Source organism: Giraffa tippelskirchi, chromosome 13 (genome assembly GCF_054371585.1).
Source record: "Giraffa tippelskirchi isolate mGirTip1 chromosome 13, T2T-mGirTip1v1.2.pri, whole genome shotgun sequence".
NCBI classification, from domain to species: domain Eukaryota; kingdom Metazoa; phylum Chordata; class Mammalia; order Artiodactyla; family Giraffidae; genus Giraffa; species Giraffa tippelskirchi.
The window spans coordinates 47,889,205-47,913,815 of NC_137287.1; the positions used below are offsets into that span (position 1 = coordinate 47,889,205).

At 40.1% G+C, this 24,611-nt stretch overlaps 3 protein-coding genes and 1 non-coding gene across 12 annotated transcripts; all 4 read left to right on the plus strand.

The window, feature by feature from the left end:
• Positions 1–824: 824 nt before the first annotated feature.
• On the plus strand, positions 825–15,550 carry LOC145532945 (uncharacterized). Its single transcript, XM_081559112.1, has 5 exons — positions 825–965; positions 6,343–6,401; positions 11,231–11,299; positions 11,394–11,461; positions 15,173–15,550. Exon 5 carries the CDS (start codon positions 15,215–15,217, stop codon positions 15,374–15,376), a length of 162 nt encoding a protein of 53 aa, XP_081415238.1. The 5' UTR covers positions 825–965; positions 6,343–6,401; positions 11,231–11,299; positions 11,394–11,461; positions 15,173–15,214; the 3' UTR covers positions 15,377–15,550.
• LOC145532944 (uncharacterized) lies at positions 825–23,310 on the plus strand. 4 transcript variants are annotated; one of them, XR_014073723.1, is made up of 6 exons: positions 825–965; positions 6,343–6,401; positions 11,231–11,461; positions 19,568–19,743; positions 20,647–20,757; positions 22,795–23,310. XR_014073723.1 is itself a non-coding variant. In XM_081559110.1 (5 exons), exon 4 carries the CDS (start codon positions 11,252–11,254, stop codon positions 11,441–11,443), a length of 192 nt encoding a protein of 63 aa, XP_081415236.1. In that variant the 5' UTR covers positions 825–965; positions 1,097–2,371; positions 6,343–6,401; positions 11,231–11,251; the 3' UTR covers positions 11,444–11,461; positions 15,173–15,550. The 4 variants fall into 4 exon arrangements, 3 of the variants coding, with proteins under 3 accessions (XP_081415236.1, XP_081415235.1, XP_081415237.1); XM_081559110.1 differs by lacking the exons at positions 19,568–19,743; positions 20,647–20,757; positions 22,795–23,310 and adding exons at positions 1,097–2,371; positions 15,173–15,550; XM_081559109.1 differs by lacking the exons at positions 19,568–19,743; positions 20,647–20,757; positions 22,795–23,310 and adding an exon at positions 15,173–15,550.
• MKKS (MKKS centrosomal shuttling protein) lies at positions 825–23,310 on the plus strand. 6 transcript variants are annotated; one of them, XM_081559105.1, is made up of 8 exons: positions 825–965; positions 6,343–6,401; positions 11,231–11,299; positions 11,394–11,461; positions 15,173–16,552; positions 19,568–19,743; positions 20,647–20,757; positions 22,795–23,310. In XM_081559105.1, exons 5-8 carry the CDS (start codon positions 15,568–15,570, stop codon positions 23,233–23,235), a joined length of 1,713 nt encoding a protein of 570 aa, XP_081415231.1. In that variant the 5' UTR covers positions 825–965; positions 6,343–6,401; positions 11,231–11,299; positions 11,394–11,461; positions 15,173–15,567; the 3' UTR covers positions 23,236–23,310. The 6 variants fall into 6 exon arrangements, with proteins under 6 accessions (XP_081415231.1, XP_081415230.1, XP_081415229.1 ...); XM_081559104.1 differs by having other exon boundaries at positions 11,231–11,290; XM_081559103.1 differs by lacking the exon at positions 6,343–6,401 and adding an exon at positions 1,097–1,313 and having other exon boundaries at positions 11,231–11,461.
• Positions 4,521–4,628, plus strand: LOC145533667 (U6 spliceosomal RNA). The gene has a single exon (XR_014074247.1). It is a non-coding gene; the product is annotated as a U6 spliceosomal RNA (small nuclear RNA).
• Positions 23,311–24,611: the final 1,301 nt, after the last annotated feature.

Consider the following 24,611-nt stretch of genomic DNA (forward strand, 5'->3'; position numbering starts at 1 on the left):
AAAAATGTCCTCCGTGTAAGATCTCGCGGCTCCCAACGAGGGCCCAAAACAATCATGGCGGCGAAGGACCTCTAGCTAGAGACCGGAAACAAGGCGAGCTCGATTCGTCGGTGACAAACCAGTTACCCGCTGTGCCAGGGAGAAGGGCGATCGAGAGAGAGAAAAATAAAACGCAGCATTTCTGTGACACAGAATGTTCTTGAAAATTACGAGCCCAAAAAGGGGGAAAACCTCCCGAATGTTTGATGGGGAACGAGTATAGAAAACACGGGATGGCAGTTGAAGGTGGCTTTCTCAATGGCGGATGCATTGTGAGACAGCCATGAGCATAACTTCTCTCACAATCCTTTGAACGGAGAATGCCGTCTTGGCCCTCGAACGCATCAGCGGGAGGGGAGACGGCACGGACGTGAGCTAGCCGGCGAGCGCACAGATTCAGGTGTCTCCGACCCCCGAGAGCCCCGGCGGGGACGAGGGCCTCCCACGCGCCCCGCTCCAGAGGGGCGGCCGTGGCGGCGCCTCCTCTCCGGCTCTTCTGGGCGGTCGCTCCGGAAGGCGGGGGCTGGTGAGCGGCCGCGGGATCGGGCGCTTCGCCATTGGTCAAGGCCGGAAGGCCCGGGACCCGCCGAGAGCGGCTGGTCACGTTTCCATTCCACGAGCGCCTCTTAAGCGCGGGCAAAAAAGGAGACACTGTGCCTCAGCAAGTCCGTGTGACCTGTCATTTAACGTTTCTACTTCCGATAGTGTGCCGAGACTGACACCAGAACAGCCCCGCCCCCGGTCTTCCAGTCGCTGCTACCGCGTCGCCGGCCGAGAGCGTCACCAGAGCCCAGAGGAGCTGCGGCGCCGGCGTGAGTGTGGGGCCGCGCATGCTCCGTCCCCAGCGCGGGGCTCCATCTCCGGGAGCGGCGGCGGCGGCGCGGGGTGCGGCCTCGGGGGCTGCGGGCGGCGGCGGCGGCGGGCAGGTGAGAAGGCCAGGGCCGCCGCGGGGAGCCGGGGCTCGTCGGTGCCTCCTGCTTGCTCGGAAGGGTCACTGAAGGAGACTGGGGGCGGGACTGGGAGGCCGACTCCTTAGAGACGTGCGTTTAACCTGCAGCCTCGGCGCTGGGTCCTTGCTGCCGAGAGGAAAGTGGAGGAGCGGTGGTGCTCCGGAGGTGCGCGCAGAGCGTTGGGTGTGCACTCTCCTCCCTGGGATCCGCGCGGCCGCACCGTAACGTAGACGGAAAAGGCACGCGAAGGAAGGTGCCGAATGCCCTGACCTTGAGACCTGTGTCTGCCTGGAGAGCCGCCCTCTGACGGCAACACTCCGCACGGTGTGTCCCCAGCTCGGACGGCAGAAGCAGGACTTGGCGCTTTGGACATTTTCAGAGACTTCCTATACCCGCAGTTTCATTGATGCATTCATTAATATTGGTAGTTTATATTCATATTTGTCACACTGCCTACTTAGAAGATTACAGAAGTGACTAAAACAAGCATGGCCCTGACCACGTTGACTTTATATTTAACGATGGGAGGGGCAACAACAAATACATTGATAAATGAACAAGATGTTTCCAGATAGTCCTAGATTGGGTTCCCTGGGAAGCAGACCTAAGGAGATTTATGGCCAGGACATTTATTAGAGAGGACTTTTTGGATCTTACCAAGGAAGAAAGGAGGCAGAATGGGTGGATAGAAAAAGTTGAGCTGCAGTATGGTCCCAAGGAGAGTATCTACCAAGTCTCACAGTAACTGAGAGTTGTCCCTAGTTGGAGGGAAGAGTCAAGACTAGATCCCTGAAGTGATCAGTCATTGGATACCCACTGTCCCCGAAAGAGGGCATAAGTTCAACTCTTCCCCAAGTCAGTCCTGGGACTGACATCTGTCTCCGCACTCCCTGGAGCTTGGATCAAACAGAAGTCTCCAGAAGTGCCTGTTTTTATATCAGATTTGTATAGAAGATACTGTACATACAATAAGAATAATTGCTGCCCAGTATTGAATGCTCACATATCAGATACTAGATAAGCGATAAATATTTACGTAGGTAACTACATAGTAATTCTCATTATATAGCACCATGTTACCGACTATGAAATTGAGGCAGGAAATAAGTCTTTTGCCTAAGATCATACCTAGTGGGGGAGGTTAGAAAAGCGTCATTATACTGGGACCCTCATATTTAATCACTTAGCACCATTAACTTCATTAAATGTTGTCAGAGAAACAAATATGAATTTATCACCCTGTCTTTGCTGTTTTGCTTTGTCCTTGAGTTTCCTTCTTTCCTTCATGATAACTTTCCTGGCCATCACTTTTGGAGCCTGTTACCTTTTCTATAACATCCTGGAGTCTTATTAACAGTAACAGAGTCCAGCCTGAGTGCCAGGTATGTGATAACTGCACAACCACCTTGTGATATGGCTGTCAGTGTTATTCTCATTTTATGGATGATGGACCTGAAGTATTGTGAGGTTAAGGAATCATCCAGGGTCACAGCCAGCTATACTGCAATAAGGCAGAGATGGAAAGCCCAGGTAGTAGGATTCCACAACTTGTCCACTTAATCACTACTCAACAGTGCATTCTTATCAAGATGATTTGTTGTGCTTTACCTTCTGGAAACTGGTAGGCAGGAACTAGATCTCATCTTTTATGCTGTACAAAGAAGTGTAGGTTTCACCTTCTAGTCAGAAATGTTACTGAAGGCTTCTGAGCAACACAACTGTATCTGTTGTTGTATTCCCCAAGATGGCAGTGTTAAGAGGGTAGAGAATGGAATAGTGGTTTTCAGACTTAAGCTTCAAAATTACCTAAAGAATTTGTTGCAACACAGATTACTTAATCCCAGTGTAGAGTTGTGATTCAATAGGTCCAGGGCAGCCCAAGATTTTACATTTCTGATAAATTGCCAGATGATGCTACTGCCATTAGCGAAGGGACCACACTGAGAACCACTGGACTAGAAGCAGGGAGATCAAGTGAGGTGGTGAGGGTCTGGACTGTGGCGGTGGGGAGAAACTGTGCAAAAGAAATGTCAGGTCAAATGGAGAACTGGGTGACCGGCTTGATGGGGAGTGTAAGAAACAGCAGAGTCCACTGTATCCAGATTTTCTATTCGAACAGCATGGTAGATAATTTCTTTATTTAAAAAAAAAACCCAAAGCAGGAAGTAGAGGAGAAACAGCAATTTGGGAAGGAAAGAGGATTCGTTTTTATATGAGATGAGTTTAGACACTTGTGGGGAACAGCAGCAGTGGGATATTTGGGACTAAGCTGGAAATGAAGGCATGGGAGTCACTGATGGATGTGCTAAAGTAGAAGCTTTGGGTGTGAATGAGGACACCCAGGAAATGGACTGAGGGGGAAGACGGCTAAGGACAGAGCTTTGAGAAGGGTGAACAGGTGGATGGAAACCAAGGGACCATTAAAGGAGACCGAGAAGGATCAGACTAGCTTCAGGTACTTAAAAGAATTTCAAGAACTCATCAAAAGTGCTGCAGAGAGATTATAGGGAGAGGTTGGTGATCTTTATAGTCAGAGCAGTTTCCGTGGAGAGTGGAACAAAAGCAAATTACTTGGGTGTGAAGATGGAAGTGGGAATTGGCTCTAGAAATGTGTTATTTGAAAGGAATCAGAGTGTCTAGTAATTGGAAGGAAGGCTGGTAAAGGGCAGTGGCTTTGGGGAATTAGCTTTTGGTTCTTTTCAGTGGAGAAAAACAGTTTTGCCAAGGAGAAAGACAGGTTCCGAGTGGGAGATGGGAAGTAGAAGTTGGGGGGTGATGGAGTTGGGACCCTGAAGGCACAGTGGCTGACTGGAAGCATCAGGTCTTCCTCCGAGACAGTGAGGAAGGACGTGGACATGAGAGCTGAGACAGGAAGGTTTTAACACGTGGGAGCAGGAAGCAGAGGGGCTCATACCCAGTAGCCACAGTGTCCTCTGGCCAGTAGGTTATCTGCAGAAACCAAGGTGGAGAGTAAAATAGAAATCTCAGAAATGGTGAGGACAGAAACCAACCCTTTCGGAATTCAGAGCTTACCAGGGGAACATAAAGGCATTGCTGCAGCTCTAACAGCCCAGTCCACTGTCTTCAGTAACTCCCCACCAGCTTCCATATCAAATGGCAGGCAGGTGTAAAGATGGTGAAAGGGACTGGAAAGATTCTCAGACAACTCTAAATTTTATAACGACTCTCCAAACCTTTCTGATAAGCCACAGCCTGCCAGAAAGCTGATCGTCTTTTCCTCATTAGTTGCTAATTATTCACTTGTTCACATTTTAGGTTGTGGACAATTAAAGCTCCCATATAAAACTTGTGATGCTTCCAGTATATTACTTATTTATAAAGACACTGAATTCACAGTAATGGAATAGAGGATATCAGAGATGTAAAATGCTTACACGTAACTGTTGGCCTTCACCATGCTCTTTGCCTGCTCCTGACCTGCTCCAGACCAGGCTGTGCTGGTCAGCTGATTCTGACCAGTTACTACCTGCTGGTCAAGGTAGGGGTAAGATTCTGCAGAAAGGAAACTTAGAGCTCAGGTTCGGCAGTACATATACTAAAATTGGAATGATTCAGAGAAGATTAGTATGGCCCCTGTGCAAGGATGTTCGGCAAATTCATGAAGCATTCCATATTTTTTTTGTAAGCTTCCTGGTGGCTCAGACAATAAAGAATCTGCCTGCAGTGAGGGAGACTTGGGTTCGATCCCTGGGTCAGGTTGGGAAGGTCCCTGGAGAAGGGAATAGCAACCCACTCCAGTGTTCTTGCCTGGAGAATTCCATGGACGCAAGGCCCTGGCGGGCTCCGTGGGATCGCAAATAGTCGGGACAGGACTAAGTGACTAACACACTCAGTTAATCAGGAATAGACAGTCATTTTTTTGTTGTCTGTGTTTGGACAAGACTGGAAAAGTTCAGTAAAGCTGTTATTTTAGGTGATGTAGTTAGAAAGGGGGGGGGGGGGAACAAACTTGTTCTCTTTAGCATACCAGTCACTTCAATAAGCCTGAAGACACCATGCAGTCCTTTCTAATGTGGACACAAAATTGCCAAAATGTGAACTGTTGTATTAAAATTGAGGATAAAAAGAACTACTTTCAGGGTCAGTAATTAGATTTCAGGAATGAGGAATTCACAGATACTTAAAATCAACATTTGTCATGCCAGAAGAAAAGGCATTGTACAATTCCAATAAATTTAATGAAATATCACAGCCACAAGAGTTGAGTTAATTAATTGTTCAACTTTCCATTTAGTGTTCTCTTCATGTTTAAATTACATTCAGTAATTTTTTCAAATGTTTTTTAAACGTTGTAACGGAGCCACAATGAAGACGTTAAGAATCTACCTTACACTGTGTTCAAAAGGCCAGCAGATGGCGCCCCGCAAGCCCAGTAGGCAAAATGAGAACCTTCCCCAGTATTGCCTGCATCCAGGTTATTGTAGGCCTAATGGATAGCAAAACGCTGTGGTTTTAAATGACCTGATGGTACACACAAAGAGTAATCTGATAGCCAGAGCCAGGTTGTTTAGGATTAAGTGCTTTTTTTGCCCTTACTGATCAGTTCTATGCAGTAAGAAAGATTATGATATTTTAGTGGGGCAGAGATGTAACCAGCTTTTCTCCATTCTGTTCATTAATCTCTCAGTATTCATTCTACACTAAGAACTGAGCTGGAAAAAACGGCTAAAATTAGCTCCACTCATCTCATCCATTAGTAAATCATGGGTGTGTGTTTGGAGGATATGGGCTTTCTTAGCCTCTCATTTTGGACCAAGTGGCACAAGACCTGTTAACCTCTAGTGTACCCCGCTGTGAGAATAAAGAAACGCCAGGTGTAATGCTTGACCTCAGCAACCCGCACCCGTATGCAGCATGTGCCCAGAATGTTCTCAGCACACATCATTATGCACTGGGAATTCTGACTGACTCTTGCCAAAGCTGAGATACTAATACTCAGCTTTTGAAAATTGCCATTAAGAATACCAGCCAAGACTTTAGGACTCCAAACTCCAAGATGAGTGCCACAATTAACTGACAATAATTTTATAATCATTCAGTGTTTCCTCATATATAAAGTGGTCTCATAAAATTGCTATGAAAACAGAAAAAACAGGAAACTTTTTTAATAATGCAAAGTATTTGTTTTGGAAAGAAAGGATATAAGAAAGCATCTGTGTCAATGGCCTATAAACATTTTCTATACTTAACAGGCATTTCAATGAATAAAACCGTAAATATATACTTTCTGTTATACTTAATGTAAAATTTACTAATCTCTTTTTCTTTTTCTTGGTTTCCTCCATCTTTGTAAAAGAGTCCCACACCCTCTGTTTTCATTTGTTTCTCTTAGGAGCGTGTTTAGAGAGGATCCAGGAAAGATAAGGGCAGTGGCAGGTAGACTAGAGGAGGGTAAGCAAAGGGAGGAAGTCTTCTTGCTGTGGTTTGTGTTGCTGCTTTAATCCAAGCAAACTTGAAACGCCCTGTGAATGAAGGAAGCACTAACTCATTTTAGAAGCCAGCCTGTTTTTGCCCATCAAATGTGATCATTTTGAGCATATTCTTGAGAAAATCTTGCTTCAGACTTAGGAATCTTTTGTGTCCATAAAATAGTTCCACACCACTTGGAATAACTCGTTGCCAAATGTTTTGAGGGAAGGGCCATCTAAAGAAAAGCTGTACCCAGCTTCGTTTTCCATCCCCAAGTTGGAGCTCCCTGTCTCCCTGCTGCTCAGCACTGTGAACATTTGTAAAAGTCAAAGTTTTAAAAACTTTCTTGTTAAATTCATTTGAAAAATGAGTTAATTGTTAATAATTCTAATAAGACTTTGTATTATTCTGAGAAGCGGCATAGAGAGGCTATAGCATGGACTCTGGAGGATATACAAGAGTACTTAGCGTGTTTAGCAATAAAACACTGAAAAAAATCTCAGATTTCTATCAATCAGTGACCTGTTAAATTAGGATATCACCATAAAAGCTATATAGCTACTAAAAATCATAATGAAATTTATATTATTGGAGGGAGAAGAGATTACAAAAAGAGATTATATATTATCACATTTTTGTTAAAACCAAAAAGATAACAGATTTTTTTAGCTTTCTTATTACTGTATTTTCTAACTTTAAAAACTAAGCTTGTGTTATAGTTTTTAGAAAAGGGCAGTGATACTAAGTTTCATTTTGAAAATATTCCACAAAAAGATTTCAGAAGAAAAAAATGGATTAAATCAAAATCGTATACTCCTAGTATATTTGATTGTATTTAAAAGCTCCACAAGAAGATATGAGAAAAATAAGGAACACATTACATCACTAACTACTTTGTTGTCTTTTTCTTACAAATAGCAAGGAGCCTTATTTAGTAAAGTCTAACGTGTCTGCCTTGGTATGTGATTTATTCAAGCGACAATATATATAAAATGCTGGAAAGATACTGAGTAAAAGAAACAAAGTAGGTGAAGGTCTCTGGGCCACTGTGAGTCTGTCTTTCTTGCTGGAGATGGTGTGATACTCAACGTGTTTATGAGGATTTAAAGGTGAAGACTCTAAAAGTACTTTGTAAAGTAAAATGCCCTGGCATTCTGATCCTTATCATCTTCCAAGCCTCACAGAGGACAACAGAATAATCACTGGAAGTCAGTTACCTGCTTTTTCACCTCTATTAGCCAAATCAATATGTGAGACACGGAGAATATGAGGAAATGGCTGCATGTAGGTGTTGAGCAAATATTAAAGCTATTAATTATTAAATTAGGAAGTGCTGTTACTGGGCCTCAGTGATTTGGCAAATAATGAGTTTTCAGCCAAAATAGATACTAATTCCAAGGCTGAACTAAACCTAAATCTAGAAAAAGATGCATTGATCCTTAAATTATTCTAATGGAAAAGGATAGTAGTCTGTTAAACACAATATAAACAGAATGGAGCACCTCCCTTGTCCTTAACCCAGGGAAAACCCAAAGATACATTGAGTACAGGGAGCTGCCTTGATCCTAATCTGAGGAAGGTTCCCAGGACATCACATTTCATACTGCGATCTCTTGTACATGGAGGGAATAGTACCACACTTCCCAGAAATTGCTGTTACAGCTTGGACTTTGGTTTATTCTGAATTTTGGTTATTGAGTTACTCATCTCAGCTTTATTATTATATTCTTTCATTCCAAACATGGAGAAGGAAATGGCAACCCACTGCAGTATTGTTGCCTGGAAAATCCCATAGACAGAGGAGCCTGGTGGGCTACAGTTCATGGGCTCACAAGAGTCGGATATGACTGAGCGACTAAACCACCACCACCACCGTTCCAAATGAGTCTTTTCTATAAGCTGTTTTCCTAAAAGTTAATAACTCAGGAAAAAGTGACAAATATGATGATAATGAGAAGTGATCATGAGAAGTAAACAGGAGCAGAGGTACTGTCTATGAAAAGTGCTGTGACTTGACAAGCTCATGTCAGAAGAGACAGAGTTGGAGATGGTTAAAGTCACCTTAAGTATTGAGACTGGATGTGCAAGGACAGTATATTCTGATCCTTTAATTCAAGATATTTTGTGGACAAAAATGCCATCTGTCAACACAGACCACTGACTTTGGTGCAGCCTCAAGTCCCTCCTTCCATCTCAGAAGCAACTCATATTCAAGCTCTTCCCTCATTGTTCCTGGTCACCCAGTGCCTCCCTCCGAGGTTTTATTGTTTCCTCAAATTTCAAATGCCCCAAAGGCTTTTGCACAGTGGGCTCCACAAGGAAATGTAATCATGATACAGTTATTTGTGATTGACTTTCTCCGAAGATTAGAACATGAGTATGTCAATAAAAGGTCTGGTCACTAAAGATTGCAAAAAAGCATATAGAATGCCAAAGCACTTGAGGGAAGGGAGAGGGCCAAAAATACTTGCAGTTACAAAGCAAGCCATGATTTCTCTAGCAATTTGTTTAAGTTAGCAAAAAGTCCCTATGAAATGTGAATTGTACCTCAAGGAGAAATCGTTTCTAATGCTGGGAATAAAATATGTACATAGGTATAACTCTAAGCCTTCTGTTTATTTTTAGTATGTATATACAGGACACAGTTCAGATATGTAGCTCATTACTCCTATATTTTAATCTTGCCTTAAAAGGGAAGGAATAAGTAAAAATTCTGTTGAGACATTTTTCTGAACACATTCACACAAAATTACTGTAAGCGATTTCATAATGGAACTCACATACATGCCATCGAGCCCAATTCTTTACAGTCCTTATTGTCCTTCATTGCTCAGACGGGAGCTTGGGGAGCGAGTCCATTCAGAGCATCATGAGTGTATAAGCTCATCACTAAAGCCTAGTGAGCGCCCTTGCGTAAAAAAGTGTTAAGAAGTCTTTAGATGTCGTCTAGACTTAAGATGCCAAACCCAACAGATCATCAGAAACAGACGTTCTGGGCCACACTCCATACTTTCCAAATCAGAGCAAAAAAACTGTTCTTAATACTATTGAGCTTTGGAACTCCAGGCAAGTTCCTAGCCCTAGTTTCTTCAAGTAAACTTTGTTGACAATAACCCTTATCAGTTCAGTTCAGTCACTCAGTCGTGTCTGACTCTGTGACCCCATGGACTGCAGCACGCCAAGCCTTCCTGTCCATTACCAACTCCCAGAGTTTACACAAACTCCTGTCCATTGAGTTGGTGATGTCATTCAACCATCTCATGCTCTGTCGTCCCCTTCTCCTCAATCTTTCTCAGCATCAGGGCCTTTTCAAATGAGTCAGTTCTTTGGATCAGGTGGCAAAAGTATTGAAGTTTCAGCTTCAACATCAGTCCTTCCAATGAACACTCAGGACTGATCTCCTTTAGGATGGACTGGCTGGATCTCCTTGCAGTCCAAGGGACTCTCAAGAGTCTTCTCCAACACCACAGTTCAAAAGCATCAATTCTTCAGCACTCAGCTTTCTGTATAGTCCAACTCTCACATCCATACATGATTACTGGAAAAACGGACCAGCAGACGGACCTTTGTTAGCAAAGTAATGTCTCTGCTTTTTAATATGCTGTCTAGTTCCATCATAACTTTTCTTCTAAGGAGTTAAGCGTCTTTTAATTTTATGGCTGCAGTCACCATCTGCAGTGATTTTGGAGCCCCCAAAAATAAAGTCTGTCACCGTTTCCACTGTTTCCCCATCTATTTGCCATGAAGTGATGGGACCAGATGCCATGAGCTCAGTTTTTTGAATGTTGAGTTTTAAGCCAACTTTTTCACTCTCCTCTTTCACTTTCATCAAGAGGCTCTTTAGTTCTTCTTTGCTTTCTGTCATAAGAGTGGTGTCATCTGCATATCTGAGATTATTGATATTTCTCCTGGCAGTCTTGAATTCCAGCTTGTGCTTCATCCAGTCCAGCAATTCTCATGATGAACTCTGCATAAAAGTTAAATAAGCAGAGTGACAATATACAGCATTGACATACTCCTTTCCCTATTTGGAACCAGTCTGTTGTTCCATGTCCAGTTCTAACCATTGCTTCCTGACCTGCATACAGATTTCTCAAGAGGCAGGTCAGGTGGTCTGGTATTCCCATGTCTTTCAGAATTTTCCACGGTTTGTTGTGATCCACACAGTCAAAGGCTTTGGCATAGTCAGTAAACCAGAAATAACCCTTATAGGGTATAGTTATTAGAGATAAGGGTAAACTCTAAATGCAGAGGCTCAGCACAGAAACATGGAGATGGCATTAATTCATAGAGTTCAAGCCAAAAGTCTTTTGCTACAGTTGGGACCAATGCATGACTCCATTTCAGTGGAAACATCATCACTCACATCCTGTCAGAATGCAGAATCTGAATTCTCACTGCATATTTAAGGATTGCCATTTGGCTCTTCTGTTAAAATTGTGACTAAATAGATTTTTTTTTTAAATAATTTAACTTTGTTGTGGTTCAGAGAAATTAGTTATATAAAGACAATGACATTGATGCATGAGTGTTCCCAAAATTTCCAGCAGCCTTCCCAGCAGGTGATGTTGCTCCTTCATAATTGCTGACTAAACTTTTAGTGTTGCCCTGAATGTTTCCAAGCCTGATCTCCTGCCATCCCTGTAAGTCTGCAACTTACCTCTTTTTGTTAAATAACATTGCAATGTACTGTACCTAGAAACTTTTTAACAGGCAGCTTTTATTAGAGGGCAGTGTTCTGCTTATGCTTTAGAGGTGTAGTTTTAGAGGGATTTTTGTTTGTTTGTTTTTAACTGTTGACCTTTTCTTAGGTACACTGATGCTGAAGCACTATGAGCTTTCAGAACTTCTGGAAAGACTACAAAGTTCTGGTGGTTATGGTACCTCTGGTTGGGTTCATACATTTGGGGTGGCACAGGATCAAAAGCAGCCCTGTTTTCCAAATTCCTAATAAGGACAACCTCTCTGAAACAGACAGTCTGGCACTGACAAGTCCTAAGAAGAACCACCTCCCAGGGAAATAGCAGGCTTGCAAGCTTCAGGTGAGTTTGATTTACCCCTCAAAATGTATTTAAACAGGAAAAGCAAAATATAGGCTTTATTTTGCTTTGTTGTTGTTTAGTAGCTAAGTTGTGTCTAACTCTTTGCAACCCTCCATGGGCTGTTGCCCACTAGGCTCCTCTGACCATGGAATTTTCCAGGCAAGAATACTGGAGTGGGTTGCCATTTCCTTCTCCAGGGGATCTTCCCAACCCAAAGATCAAACCTGCATCTCTTGCGTTGCCAGCTGATTCTTTACCACTGAGCCACCAGGGAAGCCCTTGTTTCCCTTTATCAGTTTTTATAATAACAAATTAATGCTCTAGTAGCAATGAGAGTTTTTATTCTTGATGACAATATGAATTCAGAAGTTTGCATAAATTTGAATTATCACAGTCATTATCATCAACCTAAATAGCATATTAAAAAGCAGAGACATTACTTTACCAACAAAGATCTTTCTAGTCAAGGCTATGGTTTTTCCAGTAGTCATGTATGGATGTGAGAGTTGGACTATAAAAGCTGAGCGCCAAAGAATTGATGCTTTTGAACTGTGGTGTTGGAGAAGACTCTTGAGAGTCCCTTGGACTGCAAGGAGATCCAGCCAGTCCATCCTAAAAGAGATCAGTCCTGGGTGTTCCTTGGAAGGACTGATGTTGAAGCTGAAAAACACTTTGGCCACCTGATGCGAAGAGCTGACTCATTTGAAAAGACCCTGATGCTGGGAAAGATTGAGGGCAGGAGGAGAAGGGGACGACAGAGGATGAGATGGTTAGATGGCATCACTGACACAATGGACATGGGTTTGGGTGGACTCCAGGAGTTGGTGATGGGCAGGGACGCCTGGCATGCCGTGGTTCATGGGGTCACAAAGAGTTGGACACGACTGAGCGACTGAACTGAACTGATCATCAATATTCTTTTTAATGCTTAAATTGTCCCATCTTAGATTCCCTCCAAATTCCCACTGGCTATCTGTTTTATATATGGTCATGTATATGTTTCCATGCTCTTCTCTCAATTCATCCCACCCTCTCCTTCCTGCTCTGTGTCCACAAGTCTGTTCACTATGTGTCCATCTCCACTGCTGTGCTGCAAATAGATTAATACCATCTTTCTAGATTCCCTACACATGCATTAATATACAACATATGTCTTTCTCTTTCCAGCTAGCATCACTCAATACAACAAGCTCTAGGTTCATCTACCTCATTAAGACTAACTCAAATGTGTTATGTTTTATAGCTGAGTAATATTCCATTGTATATATGTACCATAACTTCTTTATCCATTCATCTATCAATGGACATCTTAAGTTGCTTCCATGTCCTAGCTGTTGTAAAAAGTGCTGCACCGAACATTGGGGTACACATATCTCTTTCAGTTACAAGTTTCTCAGGGTATATGCCCAGTAGTGGGATTGTTGGGTCATATGGTAGTTCTATTCCTAGTTTTTTAAGAGATCTCCATATTGATCTCCATAGTGGCTGTATCAATTTACATTCCCACCAACAGTGCAAGAGGGGTCCCTTTGCTCCACATCCTCTCCAACATTTATTGTTTGTAGACTTTTTAGTGATGGCCATTCTGACCAGTGTGAGGTGATGATACCCTTTATAGTTTTGATTTGCATTTCTCTAGTAATGAGCATTGTTGTTCATCTTTTCATGTGTTTGTTGGCCATCTTTATGTCCTCTTTGGAGAAATGTCTGTTTAGGTCTTCTGCCCACCTTTTGGTTGGGTTGTTTGTTTTTCTGGTGTTAAGCTGCATGAGCTGCTGTATATTTTGGAGATTAATCCTTTGTCAGTTGTTTCCTGTGTCATTTTTTAATAACTATTACTTTTTAACAGGAAAAGTCCCTAGCTCATCTCATTTATTTCTTGCCTCAGCCATTTGTCCAAAGAACCCTGATTCCTTTTATGAAAAATTTTACCTGTTTATATTTCTTTAGATCATATTTTATAGATCTGAATTGAGAATACAGTCATGGAAGTTTTAGTATTATTAATATTTAATTGTTATCCATCACTGCAAAAAGACCATCTGCCAGGCCAATGCATCCAGGACTAGTCGGGGCCATTCATGTGATGGTAACTTTTGGAATAATGGGTCACATTGTTAGGAAGCAAGAAATAACGGAGTTGGTACTTCCAAACCTGTTCTATAAGCCAGCCCTGTGTTTTATGTCCCCCATTTTTTCAGTTGGACCTTATTTTGTCTAGAGAAAGACATAGGACCATGAGTCAGCAGTTTTGACATCCTGAAAATGATTTGGCAGTCACCAACACTTTTTCTTCCTTTCTCATAAAGATGCTAGCCAAAAGATGTGGTTACTGGTAAATATATTTCACAGATTTTGCTGAATCTAAAATAAGCTTTCAAATAATATTTAAGTTATTTGGCTTTTTCTCGAATGAGATGAACATAAACTTTTTTCCTCCTTGTGCTGTAAGACACAACTATAGCTTTATCATTGCAGTGAGAAAGCTGGCCATCCTTGCTTTCACTTTATTTGGGCCCAGTTGCCATGGTTACAGCCCTGTAACTAAATTGGGAGGTGTGATAACCAAAATAACACTTTGCGTAACATTCCTTTGTTCTCTTCACATCTTCCTTGCACATCTTCAGATCACCTTCTTGGTCTGTATTGTACTGTGCCATAGTCTACTCTGGGCAGGACTGTAGTCTGAGTAGTTCAATTAGTTTTATTTATGCTAAACACTGTCCAGGTGGTTAGCATGGTTAGTATATTCCTTAAAATAACCAATAATTGGTTGAACCTTTACCTTCAAAGCACCAAACCTCAACAGATAAGGTGTATGACCTGAGATTTTTATTCTTTGTATACATTATTATAGTATCAGAAGTTTACGCCTCAGGCTCCCTTCTTCCAGCCTCATCAAGTGCTAGCACACTTGGTAAACGATAGCATTTTACGTTATTTACCCTCTTTGAGGTCAGATTGCCAATCCAGTCCTGTTTTCCTCCTTGTCATTCAGCACATTCCCTGGGTTTTGTGTTCATTGTCAGGAGCCATAGTTTGGGAGTGGGTTAGCTGTAAGACATCAACACTGAGTACCATTGATTGATAGGGTGAAACTACAGGAGATTGCTCTGACTTTAGCCAGATATTTTAAACATGGTTTATTCTTCGGTAAATGTACTGTACAGATTTGTCCAGCTAGATGTAGACTGTACATTAGATAGTGTCTATATTAGGAATCCTGACGGTTATCTCATTTTCATAATTATTTACAAACAGGATTTGATACAAATGCACTTATATTCAGACCTAAGGTTTCCGAGCAAACCAAAGGTAGAAAAAAAAAAAATCACTGTATCTTGATGCAAGAGAATAAAAACATTTGGGACCTCAAGACCAGATTCCATGAGTTTTACTATATACATACCAATTTTTTTCTAGAAGCATATCATATTAAAATAACTGTGTGCTATAAGCTTTCTGGCTGTGTTGTGCATTCCAGAATTATTAAAATATCAGTCCTTTTCCTTGTAGAGATTCATTGAAGAATAAAGAAATGGATGTTTTTAGTCAGTTAATTTATATTTCTCCTTTTCTGGAGATTTGTACCTGTGGGTAGTTCCCTTTTCTAAAGAAGGAGCAGAGCGTTTAAATTAATTACTAAACTTCAGTTATAAAATGTTTTGGGATTACTTCTCTAAAATATTTTTTATTTTTTATTTCTTATAGAAAGAGGCAGCTCTGAGTCAGAGCTTGAGCTTGAAAGAAGAGATGAAAAATAGCAGTTGGATCAGAAAGAACTGGCTGCTTGTAGCTGTGGTTTCCTTCTTAGGTGTCCATCTTGGAACGTATTTTATACAGAGGGCTGCAAAACAGTCTGTAAAGTCTCAGCCTGAAGGCAAACAAAAGAATTTGAATAATGAAGTAAAATAAATATTTGGAATTACTAAAATGTCATTATATTAATCATTATGTGCCGATTAGCTTCATAAGCATGGAGCTCAGTATTTAATTTTATAGCCACAATGCTGTAAATAAATGTTAAAGCCCACGCCAATACAATGAATAGAAAACTCTGGTTAACAAAATAAAAGCTTTCTTCACGAATTACTGCTTGCAGTAACATGTCTCGTTTAGAAGCTAAAAAGCCGTCGTTCTGCTCAAGTGAACCTCTGGCGGGCGAGCGCGTCAGGGCCAGCCTGGCGGTCTTAAGAGGCCTCGTCATGTCGTGCTATGGCCCGGCGGGCAGGCTGAAGCAGCTGCACAACGGCCGAGGCGGCCCTGTGGTCACCACCTCCCAGTCGGCCGCCCTTCTCGCCGGCCTGCCAGTCAGCCACCCCGTTTTAAAGGTCCTGACTGCTGCGGTGCGGAATCACGTGGCCTGCTTCAGCGATGGCGGCTTATTCACAGCAATTCTTTGCTGCAACCTTGTCGAAAATGTTCAGCAACTAGGCTTGACACCCTCCACGGTTATTAAGTTAAATAAGCATCTTTTGAGCCTCTGCACCAGTTACCTGAAATCTGAGGTCTGTGCTTGCCGAATCCCAGTCGACTTTAGTAGCACACAGATCCTCCTCAGTTTGGTACGCAGCATATTAACAAGTAAACCTGCCTGCATGCTCATCGCAAAGGAAATTGACCATATCAGTACTTTGATTCTGAGAGCCTTTCTGCTTACAATTCCAGAGAACGCCCAAGAGCACATCATTTTAGGAAAGAGTATAATTGTCCCTTTAAAAGGGCAAAGGGTTATAGATTCTGCTGTGTTACCTGGAATACTTATTGAAATATCAGAAGTTCAATTGATGAAGATACTACCTATCAAAAAATCAGATTCCTTCAAGGTGGCACTCTTTTGTGTGTCTTTATCCGGAGACCTTTCTGATACTGGAGAAGGAACACTGTTGGTCAGTTACGGAGTTTCTCTTGAAAATGCAGCTCTAGACGGGTTGTTTAACCTAGGAAAACAACTAGTTAGTGACCATGTAGATCTTGTCTTGTGTCAAAAAGTTATACACCCATCTTTGAAACAGTTTCTCAGAACTCATCATGTTATTGCTGTAGACAGAATTGGAGTGTCTCTGATGGAACCCCTGAGTAAAGTGACAGGTAAAAAGCACTCTCGGTTTTTGCCCTTTATGGTTAATAAATCACACTTCCCTTGAGCAAAGATATTCTTGGTGTGTGTTGTGTTAACATATTGAACAATTTGAAAAGCTGCCAACCTCACAGCGTGTGTGAGTATCATTTCTGGCAGCAAAGGTTTCTGAAAAAGATCCTGTATTGTTCACTTATTAAAAATTGATGATGACTATTTTGTACGTATTTTCCAGCCCCAAATGTACTGCCGAGTCTGTCATAATTTACAACTATTAACCCCCAAACATTCAACAAATTATTGAGAAATCTAACATTCTTATAATCATATAAAGTCTCATAATTGAAACAAAATTCTTCTACTTGAGTTTTACAAAGCTCTTAAGTCACTTTGTATTATCTAATTCCAACAATCAACTGTACTTCTGCCTAAATAGTGGTTTCTAATCAGGGTATGTGTGTGTATAATTAGGGTGTATGTTTGTTTAAAGCTAGCACATGATTAAATATCCCAGGTATTTCCAGCTAGTCTCCTTGAGAGCTGGGGTTGCCTTTTACTTTTAGTGCTTAAAACAAGCCTGGTCCATAGTAGAGGTTCTAAAATGTTTGTTGAATTAACAACAATATATTTATTAGCATTGAAAATCATAACAGACAAGAATTTCACGGTATTTTACAAACCTGGCAAATTGGTAACAGGTTGGTAGTCACCTAATAAGAGACAAAGAGAAATGACAAGTTAGAGAGTTCCTGATTTGAGCTACTTTTCAACATCTAACTGCATTGACAACCTATCAGAATGAATCATTTCATTTGGATAAATTTCAATTTATAAGTGGTTAGACTTAAGAGTTTAATTAATTTTGGTAAAACTGTTAAAGTTGACTATAAGTCATCTGAGAAGAAGTGTGAGTGCCAGTATTGAATCCCTAGTATCTCTGGACTATTGCTACCTCTGGACTATTGTCAGATGATCATCAGAGTGGAAATTGTTAAAAAATAATGGCAATCATTCTTTGGAACTCATTAGTGATGTGGGTCAGACCCACATCCCTAAATGTTTACTGGCTTTTCATGAGCAGGTGATTTCAAGTTATGAATATTGAGTATTAAAGATTATGATGTCAGTTTTTAAACTCTGAAGAATTGTTGCATAGAAACAATGTAAGTGGGCACTGGGTTTCCACACCAGCCCACAATGGATTTTTATCCCACTGGTAACTAGAGTGTGGTAGAACATGAGCTGACCTATTTTATTTGCAAATGGATGCAAAAAGTTAAGCGTTTTGCAAGTATTTGCAGCTGATTTGTTGGTTGCTCAGGAGTGTTATCAAGAGACTGCAGAGCTGCAAGTGGGTGCCTGGGATTGGGGAGAGTGCGAACATCTTTTATAGACATGCCGTGCTCTGCTCCCCTAAATAATTTCAGGTTTGATCCCTGGGTCAGAAAGGTTCCCTGGAGTTGGGAATGGCTACCGACTCAAGTATTCTTGCCTGGAGAATTCCATGGACAGAGGAGCCTGACGGGCTATAGTCCACGGGGTTGCAAAGACTTGGACACGACTGAGCGACCAACACTTTTACATATAGCCAGAGTTGTAGTCCTGGATCTTGGGGGCAGAAACTTTTTTGAGACAAAAGAGAAAGGGGGGAGAAAAACTCTTATCAGGTCCCTGTGGCTCCATTAAACAATAGGTGAAGTATGTTTGGGCCTAATCTATCTTATCTAGGTTGACATTACCTCCCTCTCCCCCTTCAAACATAATTCCTCTGTTTGGATAATTTAGGAAAAGTAATGGGATTATTGTGCTTGGTGGACTGGTGGGTATGAAGCTTGTCATGGCTTACAAAACATTTTTAACTTTTGACTTGGTTTGATTGATTTGTGAAGTAGACATGATTATCCCCGTTTTACTCTCCTGTGGGGAAGCCCACTGAGAAGAGTTCAGTGATTTGCTCCACATCAGAGGCTGGTCAGCAGGAAAACTGAGCCTTTCCTTACAAAGTTTCTGTTGGTTCCACCCTTGAAATTGTACAAGATGTAGGGTTTGTTTCTTTTTCTTAAATTTTAGATCCCTCAAGTATTCCTTGTTCTTTAAGACTTCAGAAGTAAAGAAGAAAGGATATTCAAAGAAGTGAAATTGTTCATGAGCTGCAAGAATATTTAGACATTATTGTTTTAATTCCATTCGTTTGAAAGAGGAAACTGGCCCAAAGAGGTGCATTGCTGAATTACAGTTTTAATCTTAAGACTTTAAACCAGTATTGTTACTTCCTAAAAGGTTGTTGTCGTTTCTTATATAACTTTACTACATTTAGAGATTTTAGAAACCTTCAAGTCATCCTAACTTCTCCTTCATTCATATTTTTATTAATTTGAGTTTTGTAAAATATTATTTTACCTGTGCAGGAGGAAGGGAAAAATATAATCAAAGAATAACGAAATAAGGTCGCATACTTTATTTTGGCATGATTTAGGTAGTTGTTTACATACAAACAATTGTTTGGCAAAGAAAAAAAAATCCTGTATGTCCCCTAAAGGGAGCCCCAAAGGAATTCAGCCATACAGCTATCTGCATAGCTTACTTTGTGAGTTTTAAGGTAAAAATAATAACACCCTTTAAAAATAACCTGTCTCCTCATTTCATCCTTATTTCAGATTAGTGTGGTTGTTAATCTGGGGTTTCTGATCCCTGAATGGGCTTCCAGGTTTCCTGGACTTCCTGAAAATGTATGCAGAATTGTGCGTGCCTTTTTCTGGAGAGTGCAGAATTACTTCTAACATGTTCAAAGAAGTCTGTAAATCAAAAGAACCTCTGCCTTATTTGCACATCATTTGAATAATAGAATACTATTTATAGGTTTAAGAAGATGCATCTTATTATTTCTTTATCCTATATTTCATATTTTAAATGCTATGCTTTGGGGACTTTCATATTAGCTAGGAATGAGTATTGTAATTTTAAATGATTGTAAGCTCCATGTTTATTCATCTATTTTGTGTTTTCTAAACTTTTTTAAAAAATAGGAACACGGCCTATCGGTTCCTTGGGCTCAATCTCTCCCAGTAATTATGGAAGTGTAAAAGATTTGTGCACTGCAAAGTTTGGCTGCAAACATTTTTTTCATCTTATTCCTAACAAAGCAACTGTCTGTAGCCTGCTTCTCTGCAACAGAAATGATACGGCCTGGGATGAGCTGAAGGTAGGTAATAGATGTTGAATTCCTTATCTAGGGACTGGGGCAGGGATTAAAGAATCAGACAGGTACTATAATTTTTTTCACATCAGTCAGCTGTGCTTTTTTCCTTCACAACTTCCCTAGGTGGTGTAGAAAGCAAAAACAACCAAAATGTGAGAATTACATTTATAAGTAAGCTGATTTAATTTCCTGTGATATAGAAACTTGGCATATGTTGCCTCTTATTATTTCTAGTAATTTACAAGCAATGTAAAAGTCCTTGATGGGAAATGTTCTTAAGAAATTAATTTGAACTGTGCACTGGATGCTAATGTGCTAATAATTCACTTAGAAATAGGATCCGCAGTTATACCCATCATCCACCTCTTAACAGAGATGTTATTCACAAACAGCAATAACACATGCAGTTTTTATACAATGAAAGTGATGCCCTATGGTACTGGTCACAGACTTGAAGAATGGATACTCAAGGCTATAGCCTGGTGAATATTCAAGGTCTGTGTGTTTTTATTGCTGCTGGGTTGGATCATTTCCATAGCAACTTGAAATAAATTCTATATAGCATTTATACAGCTAATTTATTTAGATGTAAATATTTTTGTTAGAAATATTAGCACTCTACTGATCCAGTTGTGTTTGTGAATCTCAATTTGAAGAGCTAAATGTATATGAAGGAGGATATTAATCCAGTCCATGAAACCAAACGTCTGGCTAAAGTATTCTTTCATTTCTAATTTTTATTATTCTAAAATGTATTCATCACATGACAACCTTGGTGACACTAGTTTTGTTCTTTTGCAATTAAAATCAGGCTCCTTGAGTCCACTAAGTTGCCTTGAAAACATGGCTGTATTTCATTGTGTTTCTGATGTCAATGTCAGATTCTGGAGATTGTTTCTTTTTTAGCTCACGTGTCAAACAGCACTGCATGCTTTGCAGTTAACAATCAAGGAACCATACGTTTTGTTGGGAGGTGGCTGTACTGAAACTCATTTGGTGGCATATATCAGACACAAGGTAGGTTAGATAGTCCGTCCTGAATTATCTGAATTCTCAGTAACATGCATTTTATGAGATAATAAGATAACAACACTCTGGAGCCTTTACTGCTTAATTTCTCAGTAGTCTTGAAATCAATATTGTATTTAAAAACAATTGAGGAAAATAATACTTGAAAATATAAGCTAGTATCTTTACACAATGATTATTAATCCAACATTTTAGCAGTTGATCACATTCTTTGAGGATTGTCTAAATATACTGCCTGTTGAAATGATCATTCTGGGTTTTTTTTCTAGTTTGTTTTTTTTTTAACTTTTTAATTTTGTATTGGGGTAGAGCCAATTAACAAACAAACAATGTTGAGATAGTTTCAGGTGAACAGCAAAGGGACCCAGCCATACATAATTATGTGTCTATTCTCCCCCCTAAACCCCCTCCCCTCCAGGCTGCCACATAACATTAGCAGAGTTCCATGTGCCGTACAGTAGGTCCTTGTTGGTTGGTTATCCATTTTAAATATAGCAGTGTGTACATGTCCTTCTCAAACTCCCTAACTACCCCTTCCCACCCCACTACCACCGGCAACTATCAGCTCGTTCTCAAAGTCAGCGAGTCTGTTTCTGTTTTCTAAGTTCATTTGTATTGAAACGAGCATTCTGTTAATAGGAGTTGTCATGCTAGAGATCTCCACTACTAAGATACAATAATAGTTGATATTCATGATGAAAGTGTTGAGATTCTACAAAAAAACTTCAGTACCTTCTGGATATTCCAGAAAAAACAATTTCATTTATTAAAGCATCTAATTATTAGATTCTGTTACAATTTTAAATGATATTCATTTATGATACATGTTAATTCTATTAAATAGAATTGTTTTTATCAATCTATGAGACTTCATATCCTAGTAGTAGATAAATGTCACGCATCATATTTCTTATTAATTATTTCATTAACACTGACCTACTTTCTTTGAAAGTAGCTACAAAAAGGTATGTGTTTTCCAAGTGCTCGCAGTTGGTTCTTTGGTCAGTCAGGAGTGCAGAGTCTCTGGGATGCCTGGGATTGGTGAGTGTGTAAATGTTTTCCATAGACATGCCCTGCCTTGCTTCCCCAAATAACTTAAAATCTGTATGAATATAAAGCTTCTTCATGAAAAATTATCAGAATGTACATTATGGAAAACAAAACCATTGCCAATCTATTGATGCTGAAGAGACAATAATATAGTCTGCAAATGGAACTGAGTAAACTGGAAAAAGTCTTTTGGAGAAGGACAGTATCTTGAGTAGGATTTTGAAGAAACAATATAGCACTGAAAATGTGGGGTGGCGGGGGAGGGGTGGCGAATGTGCAGTAGAAATGATCTTACCTGGTTCCAGTCTCCTAGGCAAAAGGAAAAAATGGTCATTGTTTTTGAGTAATTAGGATATGGATTTTTAATGACCATTCAGTGATGAGTTTGTTAATGTGTTACTTTTTCTATCGTGAAATTTCTAGGATAGACTTTTTAGAACGGTGGAACAAAAACAATTCAAAATTATATAACCTTGTCATTAATTAAAGAGAAGAATAGTTATTTTTTAAACATTAAGGTGAATATGATACATGTCCCTAAATGGTTTTTGTCTTAGTTATAACATATGTATTTGCATTTCAAACAAATCACAAACATTTACTGAGTATAAGTAAGTACTTCATTTGTGACATTAGTCTTCACAAACTTCCTTCTGGGTGTATAGAAGCCTGTGATTCACATATTATGCCTGTCCTTCATGTTTTACAAAGGCACTACTGGCAATCCTTCAGAACAAATTGATGGTGGGGTTAATTCTGAGTCATTCATTCTTATAAAATGACTGGTAGTGGGTGCTTTTACTGTAACAACCAGGTTAATGGATTAGCCTGGCCAGCTGGCCCATACCTGCCCATTAGCCTTGTGCCAAACCCCAAGTATTGTATGACTAAGCGTTTGATCAAGTATTTTTCAGAAACATGTTTGTCATCCTAATTGCTCTGTTCTGTGTTTTCAATGGTTTTGTTCCCCTCTAGACCCGTAATGAGCCAGAAAGCATTCTTCGAGATGAGAGATGCTCTCAGACAGAACTTCGGCTGATCACTGAAGCATTCTGCAGTGCACTTGAATCTCTCGCTGGCTCTTTAGAGCATGATGGAGGTGAAATTCTTACTGATGGCAAGTATGGACACTTCTGGTCGGTTCAGGCCAATTTGCCTTCTGCTGTGAACTGGCCAGATTTGCCTTCCAGATGTGGCTGTGGACTCTACAGCAGCCAGGAAGAACTCAGCTGGTCCTTCCTAAGAAGTGCTCGTCATCCCTTCCCACCGCAAACCTGCCTTTCCCGTGAAGCCACAGGCTCAGCTGACAACCTGACTGTGGACTGTTTTACCACGAAGCTTAGTGGCCTGCAGGTGGCTGTGGAGACTGCCAGCTTGATTTTGGATCTTTCATGTGTCATTGAAGATACAAACTGATATAAGAGAATAGTATGTTATCTTAAACAAAAAGAAAAACTAGTGACACGTCAATAAAGAAAAATATTGCGTTTATATGTTCTCTCTGAAAGGCCTGTTCTCCATATTGAGATTGATGATTCATAAAATCATAGATTTACTTATTTAAGGAAAAAAGAATTGATTCTTGAATAGAAATACTATAGAATAATAAAAATATGAAGCATTATTGAAAATAGGGTAATTATGTCAGTGAGTTCATAGATACCACTGTACATTGTTATAAGTTCTGTTCGTTATTTTGACATCATTCTAAGAGCATACAGAAATTTTAAAACATCCTACTCTATGTTCTTGCTTGGATATACTTTTATAGATATTTTTTATTTAGTAGTAATTACATATGTTTAAAGTATAAAGCTAGATTCCAAAGTATCACAAAGCATCCAATACAGACTGTTCATTCAAAAGAAGTGTTCAAACTGCACATTCAGTAAAATTTCCAGGTTCTTTATCTGAGACTGATACCCATTCAGTAATTGGGTAATTGATGTAGAAGCTGCTCTACCTGCAATTGCTAGTTTGTATCACTGTTCTTCATTTCTGTTATTCTGAGGAAATGTGTAATCAAGAAAAAAATAGACTTTATATAGTAACTTCCCTAATAGCTCAGTTGGTAAAGAATCTGCCTGCAGTACAAGAGACCCTGGTTTGATTCCTGGGTCAGGAAGATCCCCTGGAGAAGGGATAAACTACCCACCCCAGTATTTTGGGGCTTCCCTTGTGGCTCAGCTGATAAGGAATCTGCCTGCAATGCAAGAAACCTGGATTCAATTCCTGGGTTGGGAAGATCCCCCGGAGAAGGGAAAGGCTACCCACTCCAGTATTCTGGCCTGGAGAATTCCTTGGACTGTATAAGTCCATGGGGTCACAAAGAGTCGTACACGACTGAGCGACTTTCACTTTCATACTTGTACTTTTTCATTTTAAACAGCATAAAGAAGTGGAAAAACTATTTCTCTAGTTCAGTCAATAGTGCCAAAAAGAAACTAGAACAATTCTCATACTCAAAGATATGTCATATCAAGGAATATAACTTGAAATGCAAAATATATTGATAAATTGAAAAAGAAATACAGAATATAGCTAGAATAGTCAGTATGGAGCTATAACACGTTACATTAAATTTTAGGAAAACATCTTGAAAAGTTTGGAAAAATTAAACAACCTAAGAGTCAGTGGTCAGATCTATAGCCATGATAGAGGGAGATAGAATGGTGTAGCAATTTCCTCCAAAATTCTTAAAAATTTGAAAGAATTTTTACCCTAAGTCAAAGAATAATTGTAATACAAACTCACAGCAATACAATAGATATCAAAAAATGAGCTACATTGCA

Coding starts and splice junctions, on each gene's coding strand:
- MKKS (XM_081559103.1), top strand. CDS start 15,568: ATGTCTCGTTTAGAAGCTAAAAAGCCGTCGTTCTGCTCAAGTGAACCT. Junction 16,553..19,567: donor ACCCCTGAGTAAAGTGACAG/GTAAAAAGCACT, acceptor TTTAAAAAATAG/GAACACGGCCTATCGGTTCC. Junction 20,758..22,794: donor TGGCATATATCAGACACAAG/GTAGGTTAGATA, acceptor GTTCCCCTCTAG/ACCCGTAATGAGCCAGAAAG.
- LOC145532945 (XM_081559112.1), top strand. CDS start 15,215: ATGAAAAATAGCAGTTGGATCAGAAAGAACTGGCTGCTTGTAGCTGTG.
- LOC145532944 (XM_081559110.1), top strand. CDS start 11,252: ATGAGCTTTCAGAACTTCTGGAAAGACTACAAAGTTCTGGTGGTTATG.